The 18,764-nt window shown below is 33.7% G+C and overlaps 2 protein-coding genes and 1 pseudogene across 2 annotated transcripts; all 3 read right to left on the reverse strand.

The window, feature by feature from the left end:
- Positions 1 to 3,417: 3,417 nt before the first annotated feature.
- LOC143634651 (putative glycosyltransferase At5g20260) lies at positions 3,418 to 4,834 on the reverse strand (annotated as a pseudogene).
- Positions 4,835 to 6,782: 1,948 nt separating this feature from the next.
- Positions 6,783 to 8,803, reverse strand: LOC143634652 (putative glycosyltransferase At5g20260). The gene is made up of 4 exons (XM_077102676.1): positions 8,610 to 8,803; positions 8,338 to 8,495; positions 7,703 to 8,063; positions 6,783 to 7,506 (listed from the first exon to the last, which is right to left on the reverse strand). The coding sequence occupies exons 1-4, from the start codon at positions 8,784 to 8,786 to the stop codon at positions 6,838 to 6,840; spliced, it is 1,365 nt and encodes a 454-aa protein (XP_076958791.1). The 5' UTR covers positions 8,787 to 8,803; the 3' UTR covers positions 6,783 to 6,837.
- Positions 8,804 to 13,176: 4,373 nt separating this feature from the next.
- On the reverse strand, positions 13,177 to 16,801 carry LOC143634701 (heptahelical transmembrane protein 1-like). Its single transcript, XM_077102722.1, has 4 exons — positions 16,331 to 16,801; positions 14,889 to 14,981; positions 14,572 to 14,620; positions 13,177 to 14,275 (listed from the first exon to the last, which is right to left on the reverse strand). The coding sequence occupies exons 1-4, from the start codon at positions 16,564 to 16,566 to the stop codon at positions 13,604 to 13,606; spliced, it is 1,050 nt and encodes a 349-aa protein (XP_076958837.1). The 5' UTR covers positions 16,567 to 16,801; the 3' UTR covers positions 13,177 to 13,603.
- Positions 16,802 to 18,764: the final 1,963 nt, after the last annotated feature.

Genomic DNA, 18,764 nt, shown 5'->3' on the forward strand with positions numbered 1-18,764 from the left:
TACCAAAATAACTTTCTTTGAGTCTGACCCTTTATGACCCGAAATTGCTTATTGTATGATTTCCTTTCTGTAGTGTTCATTTTTATCAAATATGCTTTTAGACTAATATCAAAATGGTTCATAAATTAAATAGATGAATCTTAAAGCCTTTTGACTTACAGGAAATGATGCATAATGGTAGTCTCCAATCCTTTTGGTCTTTTGTGTTCACAGTTATCAATAATCCGAGCTCTGTATATCCTATTAAGTTATATCATATGCATAACTTAATAAAGAGTGAAAATAAATTAATCTGCAAGAAGTCCTTTAAAGAGCTTATCAACAACCAAAAAACTTTTTATATGTGTCATTGAGCATGGTTATCTGCTGCAGCTGCTATCACATATAGTAAAGGTGTCACATATAGTTGTTGCAAGCATACAGTTGACTCTTGAGCCTTGGTAGTTCCTAACCATTAACTGTTACTAATTTTAGGCTAAAATAGATTAGATAGACCACACCCATTTAACCCATTAGCTATGAAACATAACCAGATCAACGTGTAAATAGGTTGAAAGTTCTGCCTCTTGCAAAAAATTATATGCTTCATAGATAAGTTGATCTTACTTGTTCAAAAGTATAGTGAGCAAAATCAATTCTTGATATCATCACTCCAGCAGCAAACCTACCCAGTTTAAGGCTTAGACTCAACTTGTCACTGCACTGAACAATAAAATAACTAATTATGCACAAGATACTAAAACATTATGCAAAGGATTGTGAAGTGGAACTAACATATGCACCTATCAAGCAGAAAGTCACATATACCAATTTATAAAGTTTGTTCGTCTGCAAATTGTCAATGAAATAACATCAGAACATATAAATCAGTAGTAATAAATAATAAGGTAAAACGAAACATTATAAACCAGATTTAGTAGGATATACAAAAGCAAATGATAGCAAAGCATTTCTCCAATATGATGTATTCACCTAGAGTGCCAACCAGCTTATAATTATAAGATATTTGTAATAAGAAATCACTAATTGATATGCATTTCGAAACATTTTTAATAATCATATTTAGTGCGAATTAAATATGAACTTACTTCAATAACTAAAAAAACCTTGCTCTTTGCCACAAGCATAACCAAGTGCTGATTTCTCAATCTTCACAAAAATGAGGAAAACTTTTTAAACCCCAGGATTAAAAATTTAAACGTAATTGAGTGGGAAAAAAGATGCATACCCTAAATGTGTTCGTAACTAAAAGAACTCCTTAAACTGTTTTCTTCATCTTGCATGATCCCGTTATAATCATCGGTGGGACATATATTGGTTCCAATACCTTGTTTATGCCATATATGAAACCGGTCATTAAAGAATTAAATAGATTTGGTAAACCGTAAAGAACAAAAACGGTGGTGCATTATGTAGAAAAATTAATCACTTTGATGTTAATGGCTATATTTACTTGATTGATTCTTGAAAATTTTTATCTCGGTTGGACTTGGTTCCATCTAGAACCAGTAGCTCCATCTCTACCTGTCATTAAAAATTTGTAGAAGGTGAACCCATTTTGATTCTTTTTCCCCTAAAATGACTGACCCATATGAAATTATTACCTTTTCCCACCCTAAAATGACCCATATGAAACCATTTTGGCCCGGACTAAAATTACTACTATTTGTTTTTAAATCCTGTTTTGACTCACTCATTTTTCCCATAACCAGTTTTCACCTGAAACAATTTAACCACTTTTTTAGAACCCTTTTTGACCGGGATTAACTTGATGCTTTTCTAGAACAACCCAATTTGACCTAAACTTAACTTGCCCATAACCCATGTTGGCCCCAACTTGTTTTGATCTGTCACCCAACCCAAACCCGCATATTTTGTCAGGCTTAGAATTGGTTGCTGGTATGCGCAGTGGCTAAAAAAATGAAGAGCCACTGCAAATATATGTTTTTTTAAATTACTGGCAACCCCAAATTTGTTATTTGCAACATTCTTGTAAGAAACGAAACATGTTAGTAATTAATATGTTTGTTTTACATAAACCAAATAATGTGGTTATTTTTAAACATAAATACCCAATTATTAATCTTTAACAGTAAAACTTGAAATATACTGAAATTTATGGTAAGTGTGTTACCCGCAGAACCCCTTGTGCATATAGCAATGAATTGCAGGGACATTGTTGCCTCTTGAACATAAATACATATTGATCTTATATACACTGCTCAAGCAAAGTCAAAGCATAAGAATATTCTAGTATATAGAAGAACACACCTGAAATATCATAGAGGATGGTAGCAATGGAGCAAGTTAATTTGTTATGGATTAGGCTGGTTATCCTCTTAACTAACTGGGTATTAGTTGGATCATGCAACCACCATAACTATCTATACTTAGGTTTAAGGTATATATCACAATTTATAATACTAAACTCATAATAAAGCAAACAATTTAGCTAAGTTTATTATTGTTTCCATTAGATCCTTTAGTTCAGGGAAGGTACTTATCCCTATGTAATCAATAGCTATTATAAAAAAAATCTACAATAAGAAAATCCAACTAAGTTGCATGCTTTACCAGTAGAGTTATCACTCTCCACAACTTTTTTGGTTTTCAAACCAATAGATTGCTTGACGCCGCACTCCGCCGGCTAATCTTCTCTGTAGACGCTCGACTATGTGAAGAAGCTTTCCCAGTATATATGAGAACTTTCCAATAACCAATACCCAATAATAATAATCACTATTTTTGAGCACATAAAAGTGAAAATAAGCAAGATTTTAAATTGGATGATGAATGATTACAAAGTTATGATTCCATGACCGATGCTTGTGTAAACAACTTTGTGACAACCTAAAACCCAATCATGATCAACACTAAATCGGAATCGAGTAATTAGATACAATCAAAACGAAATTAACAGCATACCTAGCAAGACAGTCGACAGTGGCAGAGAAGTATATAAAAGAAATAAGGTTTCTAACTGCTTCACAGAGTGGGGACGAGTAAATGAGCGTATGAAACTGCCTTAACTGCTCTAGAATTTTATATTTAATTTCAGAAAAATCAATGGCCATATAATATATAATTTGTGATATATTTACATTGTTTCGAATATGAAATTCACATGTATATATATACATAACTAATATTTGGCCATCATCTAAAGGAATATTTTTAATAAAAAATGCTCATAACCAAACCAATAAAGAATTCAGATAATATGGATTTATGTCTTGTTATTAGAAGAAATTAATATACAAAAAGGTTGTGAACCAAAATAAAAGGAAAGCAAATTGTTCTCACAATACATAAATAAATAAAGAGAAAAAAACAAAAAGAAAATATATGAAATACATAAAATACTAGGTTAGGTGCATGTGTACTGTACTGGTTGAACAACGCTATCTGGATACAAATTCATGAGCTTGGAAACCGAACGTTAAGTCTTCTTAGCCACACCGAATGAAGAATCATGTGAAAAACGTCGGTCTCTTTAGCTGGCAAGTTAACCATGAGTGTCTTTGCACTTCCATTACCCGTTTTTGCATTTCTAAATACTTTGTGAAAGATATATCTTGCAAAATCCTTTTCAAATCCGGAATCTTATCTAGGGGTACTTGTACAGAGAATTGACTCCAATCTAGCACATCACTATACGGTAGAACATAATGATCCTTGATGATTACAGGAATGCACCCGACATAGATTGCCTCGGTTGCCCTAGCACTTGCAACTTCATATCCACTAGGACATAAGCAATACTTACTTTGGCTTAATAATTCAGTGTAGTTTTGATCTTTTTGAAGGTAAGAGTGGACTTGAATATCACTATCTTCTTGGTTTCCCCAATACTTAAACAGCTTGTTTCGTACATAACCGTGGTTTCCACCAGCAAAGAACGCCAAGATTGAACGATTGTAAGGTGATAGGCCACTGCTTACACTCGGGATACCAGTATATGGTCCGTTAATCTCTGCCATTGACACATCACGCATAGGTATGAAACCTTCTGAGGAGTTAGCATTACAAAGCACTCTTATGACATTCTCAAAGAGTTTAGTGTTTCCCTTCGAAGCCCATGGCCCCTGTTGTTATACATGATCAGCTCAATTTGTTATTATGAGTTAAGAATAAACATTTTTTAAATAAAATTTGAAGGAATTTACTGTTAAACTTTGAACAAGTGAATCAGGAACACGAACACGAGATTTATAGAACTCTCTACGTCTCTTTTATTAAGAAAACGACTAACGAGAAAAACTTAATAATTAACTAACACATTGAACCAATGGTATATATAAACCCATGGTTGCTAATCCTACACTAATTCAAATACAAAATTTAAATCCAAGACAAATAGAATTAAATAAAATAAGACTAACTTATCTTAAAATAATAAAGTAGTTATTATATTAAATATTCTACAGGATTCTAGGAGCCTTCAATCTAAGTTGGTGTTGGACACGTTTAACATTTACATACGTACCCAATCATGACAAGAAACAAAGAAATGATCAGCTCCTTTGCTACGATTCCAATAAGGGTACTTTTCTGCAATGCCGCCAATATAGTCTTCGAATATTTCTTGTATTTTCTCTAGAAAATTGTATGGTGGAGCTGAACGATTGTAGAGGTAATGAATAACATTGACTACGCTTATTGGAATAAAGAAGGCGTGCGCTTCATCAGGATGGTTAGCGGCTATACGGTTTCCTTCTCGCTCCATCTCCTCGATGAACTGACCTTCGGAACTGTATATACTTTTCATCGGACCAACATGCATTAATGGGATGTCTCCTTCCTTATAAGTCCATACCTTGAATGTCTTAGTCATTTCATTGTGACTCCTGTTGAGTCTAAAAGTTAGTAACATACAATGCTAGTATCGTTAGTACATACACGTGAGGAGGTAAAAAGAACTTTGTGGAGTTGTTTATTTGAAAACCACCGTAAAAAAATATTTGAAATTGAAAACGCCTCGAAAAATGCTAACCGCTTCAATAGATCGATTTTTGGCCTAGCTGTATCAACGTGTGCATAAGATGTTGTCTTCTTGAAAGGCAAAATGGTGAGGGATATATCTATAGTCCCGTGGTTGTCCGTAAAAATATGTATTCATAAGTAGCGTTAGATAGTGTGTGAGATATTGTTTCTAAAAATATGTAAGTGTGTATTTACATGAATAACCTAAAATAACTATATACAAATTGGTTGTTAACATCTTCTTTATATTAGTTAAAACACTTAACTGATAAAACGCGAATGGATTCCTGTAAATAGTTCCCTCCAAGGCGAAACTTCCATTCCTTTTACACGATGCACAACTTCTTTGAACAATCGCTTTATGAATTTCACCTCGCGCTTTAGCTAATTGTGCCTCTATTCTTGCCACTTGATTGTTGTTTTTCTAGTAAAGAAGTGTGCATGCGATCGAAATGATTTACAAAAGAAAAGGTAACGTTCGCTCAAAAAGTAAATTAAAATAGGAAAACGATGAAGAAGCGTATATTAATGCAACAAAGAAACGAAAATAAACTTACTTTGATCTTGGGTGGTGCTAACTCATTCCGGAGTCCTCTCGCGGTTGTTGTTAACGGTAAATTGGAGATAGAAGGAAGATTTCGGGTTTGATCATTTGAAGATGCATAAATTTTAAGAAAAAGAAGTGAAAGTAGGATTAATGTGATTGTAAATTTTGTTGCAGCTTTCATTTTTGCTGCCATCATCTTTGTGTCCCTAGCTCCCCATATATATTATGCATATGGATATGTGTGTATGCTTAAGAATTATCAAACAGCAGGAATTTAATGTAGCTCATTTAACTTGATGACCAATTTTAAGGTTGGTTGTTGTGGGCTGCAAAGAGGGTGGCAAAGTAACATGGCCCGGCTTTAACGCCCAGCACACTGCGCCGGTGCGTTAAAAGCCGGGTGGTAGGGGGGGGAGTAGCGTGTCAATGGGTGGTAATGGATAGAAAAAAAGTGGGGCCATGGGGCCTTGACAAGGAAATGGTGTTGTTAAATCACAACGGGCCGGGGCTTTAATGTGCCAATAAGGCTTTAAAGGGAATTAAGAATTGCTTGTTGAAGTTAAAGTCTGATTATCTATATGACAGAGACATTGCGTGTTAAATTGGGCTTTAAAACCCCTCCACACCGACAACTTAAATATGCATGCAAATGTCAAGCATATAGGTCATATGCAAAGTTGAATATTTCACCTAAAGTTAACCAAGTGTCTTTTACGTTAAAATCACTTCTATGTTTCTTGAGCATAAAGTATATAAAGTTTCATTTTTGTTCCACTGTTATAAAACTTTATTAACGATGTTAAAGTTTAAATTAAATAACAAATGAAATTAATACGAATCTTAGTTTTTTTCTTTTTTCTTTGAACAGCAATTTCATTTAAACAAAAAGTAAAACTGTGAAAGCAACAAGAAGCTACAAGCAAATATGAATCTTAGTTAATATTTGTAAAGGATTATTTTTCAACTTATTAATTAATTATAATAAACAAGTTTCATAATAGTCTCGTTTAAGTCTAATTAAATAAAATCATGTTTCTCTTTAAGTCACTTGATTTTTGTAAAGTGTTTAGGCAAAAGATAATAATCACATTTATAAGTAGCTTATGCAATATATAAATAACCGTTCATTTCATTCTTCATTCCTTTGCCATAGACCATAGCTGATGCAAAGCATTTAGCTTGTGTTTGGCTTACTTGGATTTAGCATTTAAGTAAGAGTACAACTAATGTGGATTTAATTGATATACAAATAGTTGTAAATCAAAATTAACAAAGATAAAAAAGGATAGCAACAGTTCTCTCAATAGTTATGAACTTGGAAACCGAACATTAAGTCGTCTTAGCCACACCGAATGAAGAATCATGTGAAAAACGTCAGTCTCTTTAGCCGGCAAGTTAACCATGAAGTGTCTTTGTACTTCCATTACCCGCTTTTGCATTTCTAAATACTTTGTGAAAGATATATTGTGTAAAATTCTTTTCAAATCCGGAATCTTATCAATAGGAACTTGTACAGAGAATTGACTCCAATCTAACACATCACTATACGGTAGAACATAATGATCCTTGATGATTACGGGAATGCATCCGACATAGATTGCCTCGGTCGCCCTAGCACTTGCAACTTCATATCCACTAGGACATAAGCAATACTTACTTTGGCTTAGTAACTCAGTGTAGTTTTGATCTTTCTGAAGGTAAGTGTGGACTTGAATATCACTATCTTCTTGGTTTCCCCAAGATTCGAACAACTTATTTCGTACATAACCGTGGTTTCCACCAGCAAAGAACGCCAAGATTGAACGATTGTAAGGTGACTGGCCGCTGCTTACACTTGGGATATTATTATATGGACCATTAACCTCCGTCATCGACACATCACGCATAGGAACGAAACCTTCTGAGGAGTTGGCATTACAAAGCACTCTTATGAGATTCTTAAAGAGTTTAGGGTTTCCCTTGGAAGCAAATGGCCCCTGTTATTATACATAGACAAAAACATAAAAGTAGTGTTTAAGAGCAAGGTTCTTTTTTACAAAGCCTATAATAATGATGGGATGCATTCTTTTGAGAATCACAATAAAATTTTAAGAACTGTGAAAACCGCATAATACATTTTTACATATCGTATTATAATTAATCAGGTTTGGTTCCAGGAATGTACATACGTACCCAATCGTGACAAGAAACATAGAAATGATCAGCTCCATCGCTACGGTTCCAATAAGGGTACTTTTCAGCAATGAGACCAATATAGTCTTCAAGTATATGTTGCATTTTGTCTAGAAAGTTGTATGGTTGATCTGAAATATTAAAGAGATAATGAACGATATTGGCTACGCTTATCGGAATAAAGAACACGTGTGCATCATCAGGATGGTTAGCGGCTATAGGGTTTCCTTCTTGCTCCATCTCCTCGATGAACTGACCCTCGGAACTGTATATACTTTTCATCGGACCATCGTGCATTAATGGGATGTCTCCTTCCTTATAAGTCCATACCTTGAACGTCTTCTTCATTTCAATATGACTCCTGAATTATCAATCGGGTCCAAACGTTAGTAACGTGCAATTCTAATATATTTACAAGAATATCGAAGAGACTTTGGCCTAACTGTATCAATGTGTTGCATAAGATTGTATTTTAATTTCAAATGGTAAAATGGTGAAGGTTAAAGTCCAGTGATTGTAGATAAAAAATGTAATTCATGAGTAGAGTTAGATGGTGTGTGAGATTTCCTTTATATAACTTAATGTTCCAAGTCTTACGCCCCCTTAACCAACTGAACTACACGGCGAGCACTTACTGAAAAAAGGCGAACGGATTCCTGTAAATACTTCCCTCGAAGGCGAAACTTCCATTTTTTTCACATGATTCAAAACATTTTTGAACAATCGCTTTATGAATTTCATCTCGTGCTTTAGCTAATTGTGCCTCTAATCTTGCCACTTGATTGTTGTTTATCTAGTGAAGAAACATGCATGAAAATGATTTACAAAACCATATAAGTAACATTCAAAATAGGAAAATGATAAAGAATTAGCATATATTTCTACAAAGAAATGGAAATAAACTTACTTTGATCTTGGGTGGTGCTAACTCATTCTGCAGTCGTCTCGCGGTTGCTGTTAACGGTAAACTAGAGACAGAAGGAAGATTTTGTGTTTGATCAGCATAAATTTCAAGAAAAAGAAGTGAAAGTAGGATTAATATTGTGATGATAAATTTTGTAGCAGCTGCCATTTTTGCTGCCATTATCTTCCTCCCTCAAGCTCCCATATATATGCATATGGTATGTGTGTATACATAAGATGATATCAAATAAAAGTAATTTCTTTAACAGTAGGAATGTAGCTCATTTATAATTTGACTTAATACAAATATTAATGTGTGCAAATTTTTTGAAGTAATAAAGAGGATAAATATGTATGCACATGACAAAAAGAGGAAAATTCATATGCAAAGTTTGCTTTCCATTTATTTTAAGGGGATATTTCACCTAAAGTTAATAAAGTTTTTAAGTTTTTTAGTGTTAATTTTGTTTTGTAAACAACAAAATAAACAATACGTCCTTACGTTGCACTTGCAAGGAATTGAACCAACAACTTTAAATTTATGAGTAGAGAATAGAGACATTATACCACTGAACCAGTAGTAATTTAAAATTTAAAATTAAATAATAAATGAAACATATATGAATTTTGGTCAATACATCAAAGAATTTTTATAATTTTTTGAATAATGAGGTATATAGCAAGAAAATTTCATTAGTTGATAAACAAATTACTATAAAGTGTCATTTATAGTAAAACCGTCCAAAGTTTGGGAGAAAAGTTTGGCATGTCCTCTCGTCAGAGGGCGATATTAGAATGTCTTCAGGCTCCTCATGCTCAAGATTTTTTGACTGTCACCCCATCGAAGGGTTAGGTCAGCACATGTCAGCAGTGGAGTACCGAGCCATTCTTAAATATCGTTTAATGATCCCCATGTTCCCAGTTGATGAGCCATGCCCGGTCTGCCGTAAAGTTTGTTTAGATAAATTTGGTAAACACGCGGTTCACTGCAAAGAACTCCCGGGGTTTAAATATAGACATGATTTGGTCAGGGATGTCCTTTGTGATGTGTTAAGACGGGCCGGAATCTCGGCAAAAAAAGAGGCTCCTGTGAATTTCTTGTCGGTTCCGCGTGAAAGAAGGTCTACTCTCCGACCAGCGGACATTCTTGTGTTTGGATGGGCGGGGGGAAAGCATGCTTGTGTGGACCTTACTGGGGTGTCCCCTCTTGTCGGGCTTAGGGACACCGGGTTGGTTGCTAGACATGCGGTGCTAAAGGCAGAAGCAGGGAAAATTACTAAGCACGAGAAGGCATGTGTTGAGAATCAACATGCTTTTATCCCTTTTGCTTTTGATACATTTGGGTCTCTCGCCCCCAATGCTACTACGTTTTTAAAAAGAGTTCAGCGGGTCGTGCATGGTAACTCAACGACGCCGAAGAACGATAACTTTGTTTTCAGTAGGATCGGTTTTGCCATTCAAAAGAGGGTGGCGGCGCAGCTTGTTGCCCGCTTACCTGCCTCTCTGTTGTAACTGAATCCTTCTTTTTAGTTAAATATGCAAAACGTAACATCAAAAAAAAAAGTATACAATCACTACTGAACAGGTTTCTATTTAAATCACTTAAATCTTAAAAAGGTTTTAACATATAGAAAAAAATTTTAAAATAATTGAGTAATATTGAAACTTTGAGTGGTTTATATTTAGAAACAAGAATAAATGGTTTTACTAGATTAATTTTGAAACATGGTTATTGTGTTTGCTTATTTAAAATCTAAATTTTAACAAAAACTATTTCCATTGGTTAATCTTTAGTTAATTTTATCTTAAAAGATATCTTAGAATCATATAATTTTATTCTCTTAAATTTGACATCAGTCGTGCTATATATTATAGAAACACTTTATAAAGGTCTGTTGCTTACAACGGCTTGTCTAAAACTATTATAACGGGTGTATTTAATGCACTACAATAATGCGTCTAACTTTCTACTTTGATCCTATGTAATAATGTGTTTTGATGTATTATTAATTACAACGCGCGTCTAATTCGTTACAAAGTTCAGTCCAACTTAAATTCACCTTCGATTGGTTGTTGTAATAACTTTTGACTATACTAATATCTTTTCTTAATACAAAGGTGTGTCTTACCATTACATATTTCATTTAAAGTTATGTATATTGCAATAAAAAAAAAGAAAATTAGATTTAAATAATCCCATCTTTAATGGATTGGCCAATAATAATCCCACCTTCGGTATTTCCAGCTGGCAGCCCCACCTTTTCAATGTTTTTTTGTTTTATAAACAGCGTTAAAAAAAACTTAACGGGGTTAAGTATTTACTTATGTGACGAGTGACTAGGCAATTTAATATCCACCTGGCTTTTCCCTTTATATTCCCCCCCTCTCATTAGCTACGTATAATCTCACCCCTTTCTTTTATTATTTACCCTAGCTCCAAATCAATCCAGTCAATCATCATCACTCTCACCAAACAACGTAACGGGTTGTTTCAAAAACCTTAACCGGCGAATAACCTCGGGTTTCGGTAAGTTTAAGGAATCTTTTTACAAAAATCATATTTATAACCCATGTTGTAATTTTAGATAATATTTATGATAAATTCAAGATTTTCTAATTAGAAAAAATGTATATATATATAATATTTTTTTGTTGACTTCAATAAAATCGGGTCTCAATGAGCTGCAGATCCAATTTGCACAGTTCAGGGCAAAGAAGGTGCAGTACGTTGTGGGATTGACAAATTAATTTATTATTGTTATTCTTCGAACCTGTTGATTGTATATCTTATTATTTAATGATACATAGCATGGGTGTTCACGGTTCGGTTTGAAACCGTAAAACCGTTCAAACAGGTCATCGGTTTGGTTTCACAGTCGGTTTGAAACTTAACTTTCGGTCGGTTGGTTTCAATATTTTAAAGATCGTAATGAATGGTTTGGTTTACGGTTTGAAAATTTTCAAAGCTTATAAACCGGACCGGACCGTAAGATTCAAATATATTATAATTTATTAAAAATATTTCATATAACATATTGGACTTTTATATTTTGACTCAGATTACCTATAATTTGCTTGTTATTGAAATGTAATGGGCCTGTAAGTTAGTTTGATTTGCAATTTGTTATTTACATTCTACTATATTTTAAAAAATGCATATTATCAATAAGTGGTAAGTTTATTTTTATTCTATTATGTATGTTAACTAGATTTTCATCCCGGCGGCAGCTGGCAAAACCCATAAGTTGAAACTCGGGCGTTGGTAAAACCCGAACGTTACAACGAAGTCGACACGAATTCGGTTAGTACCGGCTGTGTTCATAACAATATAGACACCATTGGTAAAATTTGAGGGTTAAAACCCAAAATATTAATTCGTCAAATTAACATATAAAAGCATTAACATATAAAAAACAAAATATTGAAGGCGATGTTTAGTTGGTTGGCAAACCCAGGCGGTGGTAATACCAAAGCATTGTCGGTCTCGAGTATTGAGGCAGTAACTTGACACGAATTTGGTCGGTTTTGATTACGTACCTTACGGTACCGGAATTAAAAAACGAAAAAATAAAAAAACTTGAGGTGGACCAACGGCCAATTTGGGGGGGGGGGGGGGTCGGTCGGTAGCGTTGTCGGTCATGGGCTTTAAATAAAGCCGCGAGTTTGCGCGAACTCGGCCGGTTTCTTTCAGATTTGTTATGGTACTAGAACTAAAAAAATTGACGTTTGATCATTTTCCATTAAGTTTATTGTGGTAACTAAACTAAAAAAAATACAAAATTCGCCGACCAATACGGTGCCACCAAGTGACCCAATAAGCAACTTCCGGCACCAAACTTGTAAATTATATATAGTTTAATTTGGACTATGATCACCTAACTTATGAAGCACTAAATTCTGTTGCAAGTTTCTTTATATGCTTCATGCATGTGTTTTGTATTTTCAATATTTTAAATGTCAATTTCATAAAAGTAAAACAATTATGTTTTAGTATAATTTAAATACGAGTACCTGCGAATACAAGTAGACGTGCAAATATAAAGAGGGTTGTTCAAGTTGTAAATACGGATGTCCAATAAGCCTAAACCGTGAAACCAAACCGTTAGTAACGGTTCGGTTTGATTCGGTTTTATTTTTCAACAATTCGGTTTTGGTTTTCAATTATTAAAAACCGTTACTCACGGTTTGACCTAAAAACCGTCTAAACCGGACCATGAACACCCCAAATACATAGTAATAATAATAATAATATTACATCAGCACATCTGTCTGTATCTAACTATCTATAATCATATTAAACGTTACTTATAGCTATAGTTATATGATTGTGAAATATATGGTTGCATATGTACTTTTAGTGATGTACCTAACTTTATTCTCATGTATGTGATGTTGCATTTTTCTTATATTATACGTGTCAACTGTCGTATGCTAACTTTTAACATCGTAATATAAACTTGGCATGATTTTGCAAATTGTATGACATGATTTCAGGGTCCGTGTCGTGTTCATTTTGTGGAATTTTTTATAAAACTCAAAGATAAGCAATAGGGGGTGTTGCGGTTTCTTAATAACAAATTTAGAGTTTATAAAAAATTTCACAAAATGGGTGGTGCTCGCAGGTTGATAGGGCGAATCCAACCCGAACACAAAGCAGACCCTAAAATCATGTCGCATAGTCTAAAGAACGACGCCAACTTTAATTTAGGCACCCATTTCATGCACATAGATTATAGATGCATTTGTAACTGTATCAACTTCCAACAAAAATATAAATATATATAGAAATAAATGAAATAATCTGTATCAAATTAGCTACAACTTGTACATGCCATGCCTTTTGATGGTACAACAATATGATAACAAATAAACATTATTGAATAAAACATAGCATATTAACCATATTTACAACCTCCAACTGATGTTTTAAAACACACGCTTGTTCGAAAACATCAGTCAAACGATTGTCGATAATATTTTATCTTGTACCGGTCAAATCTAACAGCTGGCCCGACCCCACGACTCGAGAAACACGAGAGCCGCACCATAATGAGCCAACGCGCCCATAATCACAAAACAATGAAAGATTTGATGGCTATGGCCCGCCAAATCAAACCAGCCGGGCCTCCACCTTTCTGGGATCCGTGTAACGTAAAACATAGTACCGATCAAGTAAGAAGCCGCCATAACCGACTCGTACGCCAACATGGTGTTTCGTCGTGGTTCGTCCCAGTTCAAGATGACAGCATGGACCGAAGGTATTAACCCAAAAAGGCCCATTGCCATGAATAAAAAGGCACGAAAAGAACGAAACTTTCCACTAGAGAGTGCGGGTGATAGCAGGGTTATAATGGTAAAAACGCCCATGGCGGTGACCCCACCGAGGTAGGTGAATTGCCAAATGGGACTGCATTGGAAAATGTAGTAGATCGGTGGGAAGAACGAGGTGATGATCATGACTGTGATGCCGACATAGTCGAGTTGGAGGAGTTGAAGGTTAAGGTGGCGGGAATGGCAGCCGAAGAGGTGGCAGGTGCTGCTGGATAAGAGGCAGAACATTGTACCGGCTAAGAATACGAAAAACGGCCACCGTGTCTCCGCCAGTAGTAGTGGTGGTAGGTCCATCTCTTGTGGCGGTCTGTGCTTCAAGTCTAGGAGTGTTGGTGCATCCTGCAATAATTTAAATTATTTAATAAGTTTAGTTATCTAGTTACATCAGTAAAACAGAGCAGTTGACTTTTTGGTCAAACGGGTCAATCTTTCTAAACGAAATTTTGAAAATTTTGTTATAGGTTTGAAGATTTAAATCTTGTAATTGTTATTAAAATATCAAAAATATAGTGTCGTAATTTTTTTGACTTTTTTTTCCATAAAACTTAACGAAATCCGTAACAATCGAATCGTAAGATTGACCAAAAAAAGTCAAAACATAGTAACTGGTACAATAGTTATGCAAAAGTCCTTACCATTATTGAATTATTTGAAGCGTTTGCACCTGGATTTATCGGAGCGGACCTGCAAGATTAGATAAAAACTTAAGCTCGGATCATGACACATACTAATTAATTAATAAAGTAATAAACAACTAATATTTTCAAGAACATAGGCTATAAGTTATTAGACCCACAGTCACATTTTCATTTATTTCTCATAAATATTTGAAAAATGTAACTATCAGTTCCAGTCATATACTGGTTTTCAAGCTGAAACAGTTAAAATGACCAAAATACCCCTGTATGATGAATCTAAAGAAGTAAAGAGAAAAGATGGAATCTTTAAATACCATGTTAATACATTGAAGAAATCTGAAACTTCAGGGACTTGCATCATGTTTGAAATTGTTAAACCAACAAAAATAATGAATCCAATCAAGTGTCTGCACATGAAAAACAACATATCAAAATAAGTCATTATTTATTATCATAAGTTTTTATTTATGATAAAGCTAACCGATTAAAAAAATAGAATTAACCGATAATCAGTTATCGTTCTTTTCTGCGTACCCTTGGTTAACCGAAACTAACTGAACCGAACCATTCATATTTTCATATAATTCTAGCTTTTATGCGTCCATTTCATGTATTTATAAGCAAAAATTTTAGCACAGGTTTAGTTTTGGTTATTAACCAAAATTAACCGAACTGAAAACCGACAACCCAACCGAATTAACCGAACCAACTTCGGTTATCACTTTCGGTGGATGATTATGCAAAAATTGAATTTCAGTTTTCGGTTTCAGTTGGATGGAATAACCAAACCAACTTCGGTTATCAGTTTCGGTGGATGATTATAAAAAAACTGAATTTCTGTTTCAGTTGAGTGGAATAACCAAACCAACTTCGGTTATCAGTTTCGGTGGATGACTATGAAAAAACTGAATTTCTGTTTTCGGTTTCGGTTGGATGGAATAATTGAACCTAACTGATGCATACTCACCCCTAACTAAATATTTAATGAAAAAGGGCTATCTAAACTCTACTATAAAGTTAAGTAACTAACAATCTAGCATTATGAGTTAAAACTTAAATTAAAACCACTAAATTGACTCTTAAGATATTGATCTTAATGGAGTATTTAACAATAAATCCAACAAAACTTTAATAACTTCAAATCAAATAATAATAATAAAGTGATGAAATTTAACAATAATTCAAGAAACCCCTGTATAAATAATCTAGGTACAACCGAACCGAGCGAGGGCTTGCCGATTGGTTCATTTACAAACCAACCCAAAATCGAATATTATTTCTAAACGACTTAATTTTGTTATCTAGAAATAGCTAGCAGCACAGTCTGTTGGCCGCTTGCCTTCTGTATCGATGTAAACGCTGTCTTTTAATGAATAAAATCTTTTTGCCTAAAATAATAATAATAATAATAATAATAATAATAAAATAAAGTGATGAACATTAACAATAATTCAAGAAACCCCTGTATAAATAATCTAGGTACAACCGAACCGAGCGAGGGCTTGCTGATTGGTTAATTTACAAATCAACCCAATATCGAATGTTATTTCTAAACGACTTAATTCTGTTATCCAAAAAGGCTAGCAGCACAGCTTGTTACCCGCTTGCCTTCTATATCGATATAAACACTATCTTTTAACAAATAAAACTTTTTCCCTAAGAAAGATTTAAAAAATCGAACTGAGCATTTTCCAAGCATTCGTTTACAAACCGAGCCAATTCAGTAATAATAAGAAAAAGATATGAAAAAACTTACGTCCAAACATTAAGGGTTTCATTATGCCAGTGAAACAAGCTAAAAAAGGCTTGCTTTAAGGGCCAATTAGCTCTGTAATGATTCAATATAAACTCATTATCCTTCATGTACTCCGGCAACTCTTGAAAACTCAATAAAGGGTATTCATTTTCACAACAAAAATGGGTTTTTTGATCCGAAATTTGTGGGATCTGTTTTAATTTGCGATTGCGAACAGACCCATTGCTTGAATTCATGGTTGATTGAATCTGTGACAAGTAATTGCAAATTGGAATTGAAATTGTGGTTTAATTGAATTGAATTGGAATTGGATGAATGTGTTTGATTGAGAGTGTGGTGAGAAGATTGGGGTATTTAAGGATGTTTGAGACAACTGCTGACAGCAAACAACATTGATGAAGGCAGCCTATAAAACCTAACAACAATATTGCAAGATATAAATAAAAAATTGTTGTAAATTCAAACATATGGTATTAGAATATTATTTTTTTCATTTTGGAGAAGATTAAATAAATGGTCCATGTGGTCTGACCGTGTTGCTTTTTTGGTCCCCACGTTTATGAGAGGGTTGGGTGTTTAGTTATTAGTTCCCACTAGAGGTGCACATTCAAACTGGTTAACTTAATTGGTTAGTGACCGCATTTGAATCGGTCCCTCTATAATCGGTTTCTATCCGAAAAACCGATACTTAGTAACCGGTTTATAAACTTTGGGCCAGAAAGTGGTTAATAACAGGTTAACAGAAACTGATTTTATGTTTTTTAAATATATTTTTTTAAAACAGTTTTTTTTTTGTTATTTACCGGTTAACCGCTTCCGTTATACCCGAAGCAGGTTATACCTATTAAGGTTTTGTGCTTGAAAACTGGTTAGTACTCGACCCTATTAGCCGGTCTAACTGGTTAATTGACCGTTGACCACTAATCGGTTAACTAGTTTGTACATGTCTAGTTCCCACTGCTAATCTTATTTAGTTTTTTGACGAAAAAGTAATGTTAATTCTCATTCATGAGAGTAATTATTTTATTTCAAAATTAGAATACTGAGAAAGGTACTTTTTCTAACTTGAGAACTCTTAAAGTTGACTTTATCACCTACAGTTAGTTGGTTATACACTAAACTGGTGAACACTCATTTTTTACATTGATCTTCGATGAATATCATCACCTTGAGCACAAGGAAGGCAGAATGACTGGTTTCAAATTTGAAAAGTCTCAATTGCTCTCACATTAATGACGTGTGATATTAATGTTATGTTAAAAACTAATCGAGATTATTGGTGCGATTAAACATACCACTCTATCAGAAATCTTTAGACTAAGTTTGAAAGTTTTTTAAATTCGAGACTCTAAGCATACAATTTGGTCTAACCGCAGGGATCATTTGTGCAAATTTCTCTTTCTTTTTATTATGTGGAGATATATGATGTAAAATTAGGTCATCAATAAATTTTCAAAATTAGCACCTCCTTTAGGCTGAAAGTCAACTTGAAATCTGTAAGCATGGTTGGATTCATATAAAATTTATATTTGATTCTCATAAATAAAATCATAATACCGTTGGAAGTTGGTTTTTCTTTTTAATATTTCATATTTTTATTTGATTTTAATACATGTTATAGGCTTATAGCTTTAACCTTCAAACTTTTAACTAAAGTTAATATTTGGATTATTCTGTTTAAAGTTCTACTCCTTTAGACCTTGTTTAAATCAATTAATTATAATGTGCAGTAATTATTAAAAGATACTTTTTACATTGTTACAAAAGATAAACCGGCAACAAATTATGTCACTAGCTTTTGAAAAAAGAATTGGTTTCTTAGATGTTTTATGGTTTATGTAAAGAAAACAAAATGCTTCAAATGAAAAAAAGATAATAAACATATGCGTTAAAGAAAAGAATATAAATTTAAGAAACACACGTGGATAAAGTTCCTTTATATTCTATTAACGTGAAGTCTGGTCTTTTTCATGAAAAAAGAATTAGGACTTGAATTAGACAATTATCATTACATTTACTTCTTTTTTTTAACTCTTTTTCTAAGTGAGAATCGACAACTAACGAAATAGTATCGAGCGAATATTTAAATCTAGTGTTTTATACTTTTATGCTCCATTTATTAAAAGCTTTTATTTTAAGCTTTCATATATACTAGGTTATAACATTTAAACTAAGTGTGCTAGATTAATCTTGACATAAGGCTATGCGTTATGAGAGGTGTGAAACATAAAACAGACACATATGCACCACAGAGGCGATTTGGGTAGTCACTTGCATGTGTTCTTATGAGAGATTAAATGTGATGGTGGGTTGAGACGAAGATAAATGATTGAATTATATATTTAATAAATAAATAAATGAAAAGATATATACCAGCCCTATGCTTACCCTCTCGCATCACCCACTTTAACAAACCATAGCGCTAAAGATGAGA

This window comes from Bidens hawaiensis, unplaced genomic scaffold (genome assembly GCF_021521415.1).
Source record: "Bidens hawaiensis isolate Kalapana, Puna unplaced genomic scaffold, B.hawaiensis_p1.1 tig00007139_1, whole genome shotgun sequence".
NCBI classification, from domain to species: Eukaryota; Viridiplantae; Streptophyta; class Magnoliopsida; order Asterales; family Asteraceae; genus Bidens; species Bidens hawaiensis.

What these genes read in the sequence shown, in the direction of transcription:
- LOC143634701 (XM_077102722.1), bottom strand. Translation starts at nt 16,566, where the DNA reads ATGAATTCAAGCAATGGGTCTGTTCGCAATCGCAAATTAAAACAGATC. An exon ending in GAAACCCTTAATGTTTGGAC is followed by an intron (nt 14,982 to 16,330) that starts GTAAGTTTTTTC and finishes TTTCATGTGCAG; the next exon opens with ACACTTGATTGGATTCATTA. An exon ending in TTCTTCAATGTATTAACATG is followed by an intron (nt 14,621 to 14,888) that starts GTATTTAAAGAT and finishes CTAATCTTGCAG; the next exon opens with GTCCGCTCCGATAAATCCAG.
- LOC143634652 (XM_077102676.1), bottom strand. Translation starts at nt 8,786, where the DNA reads ATGGCAGCAAAAATGGCAGCTGCTACAAAATTTATCATCACAATATTA. An exon ending in TAGCACCACCCAAGATCAAA is followed by an intron (nt 8,496 to 8,609) that starts GTAAGTTTATTT and finishes TTTCTTCACTAG; the next exon opens with ATAAACAACAATCAAGTGGC. An exon ending in ATGTTTCTTGTCACGATTGG is followed by an intron (nt 7,507 to 7,702) that starts GTACGTATGTAC and finishes GTATAATAACAG; the next exon opens with GGGCCATTTGCTTCCAAGGG.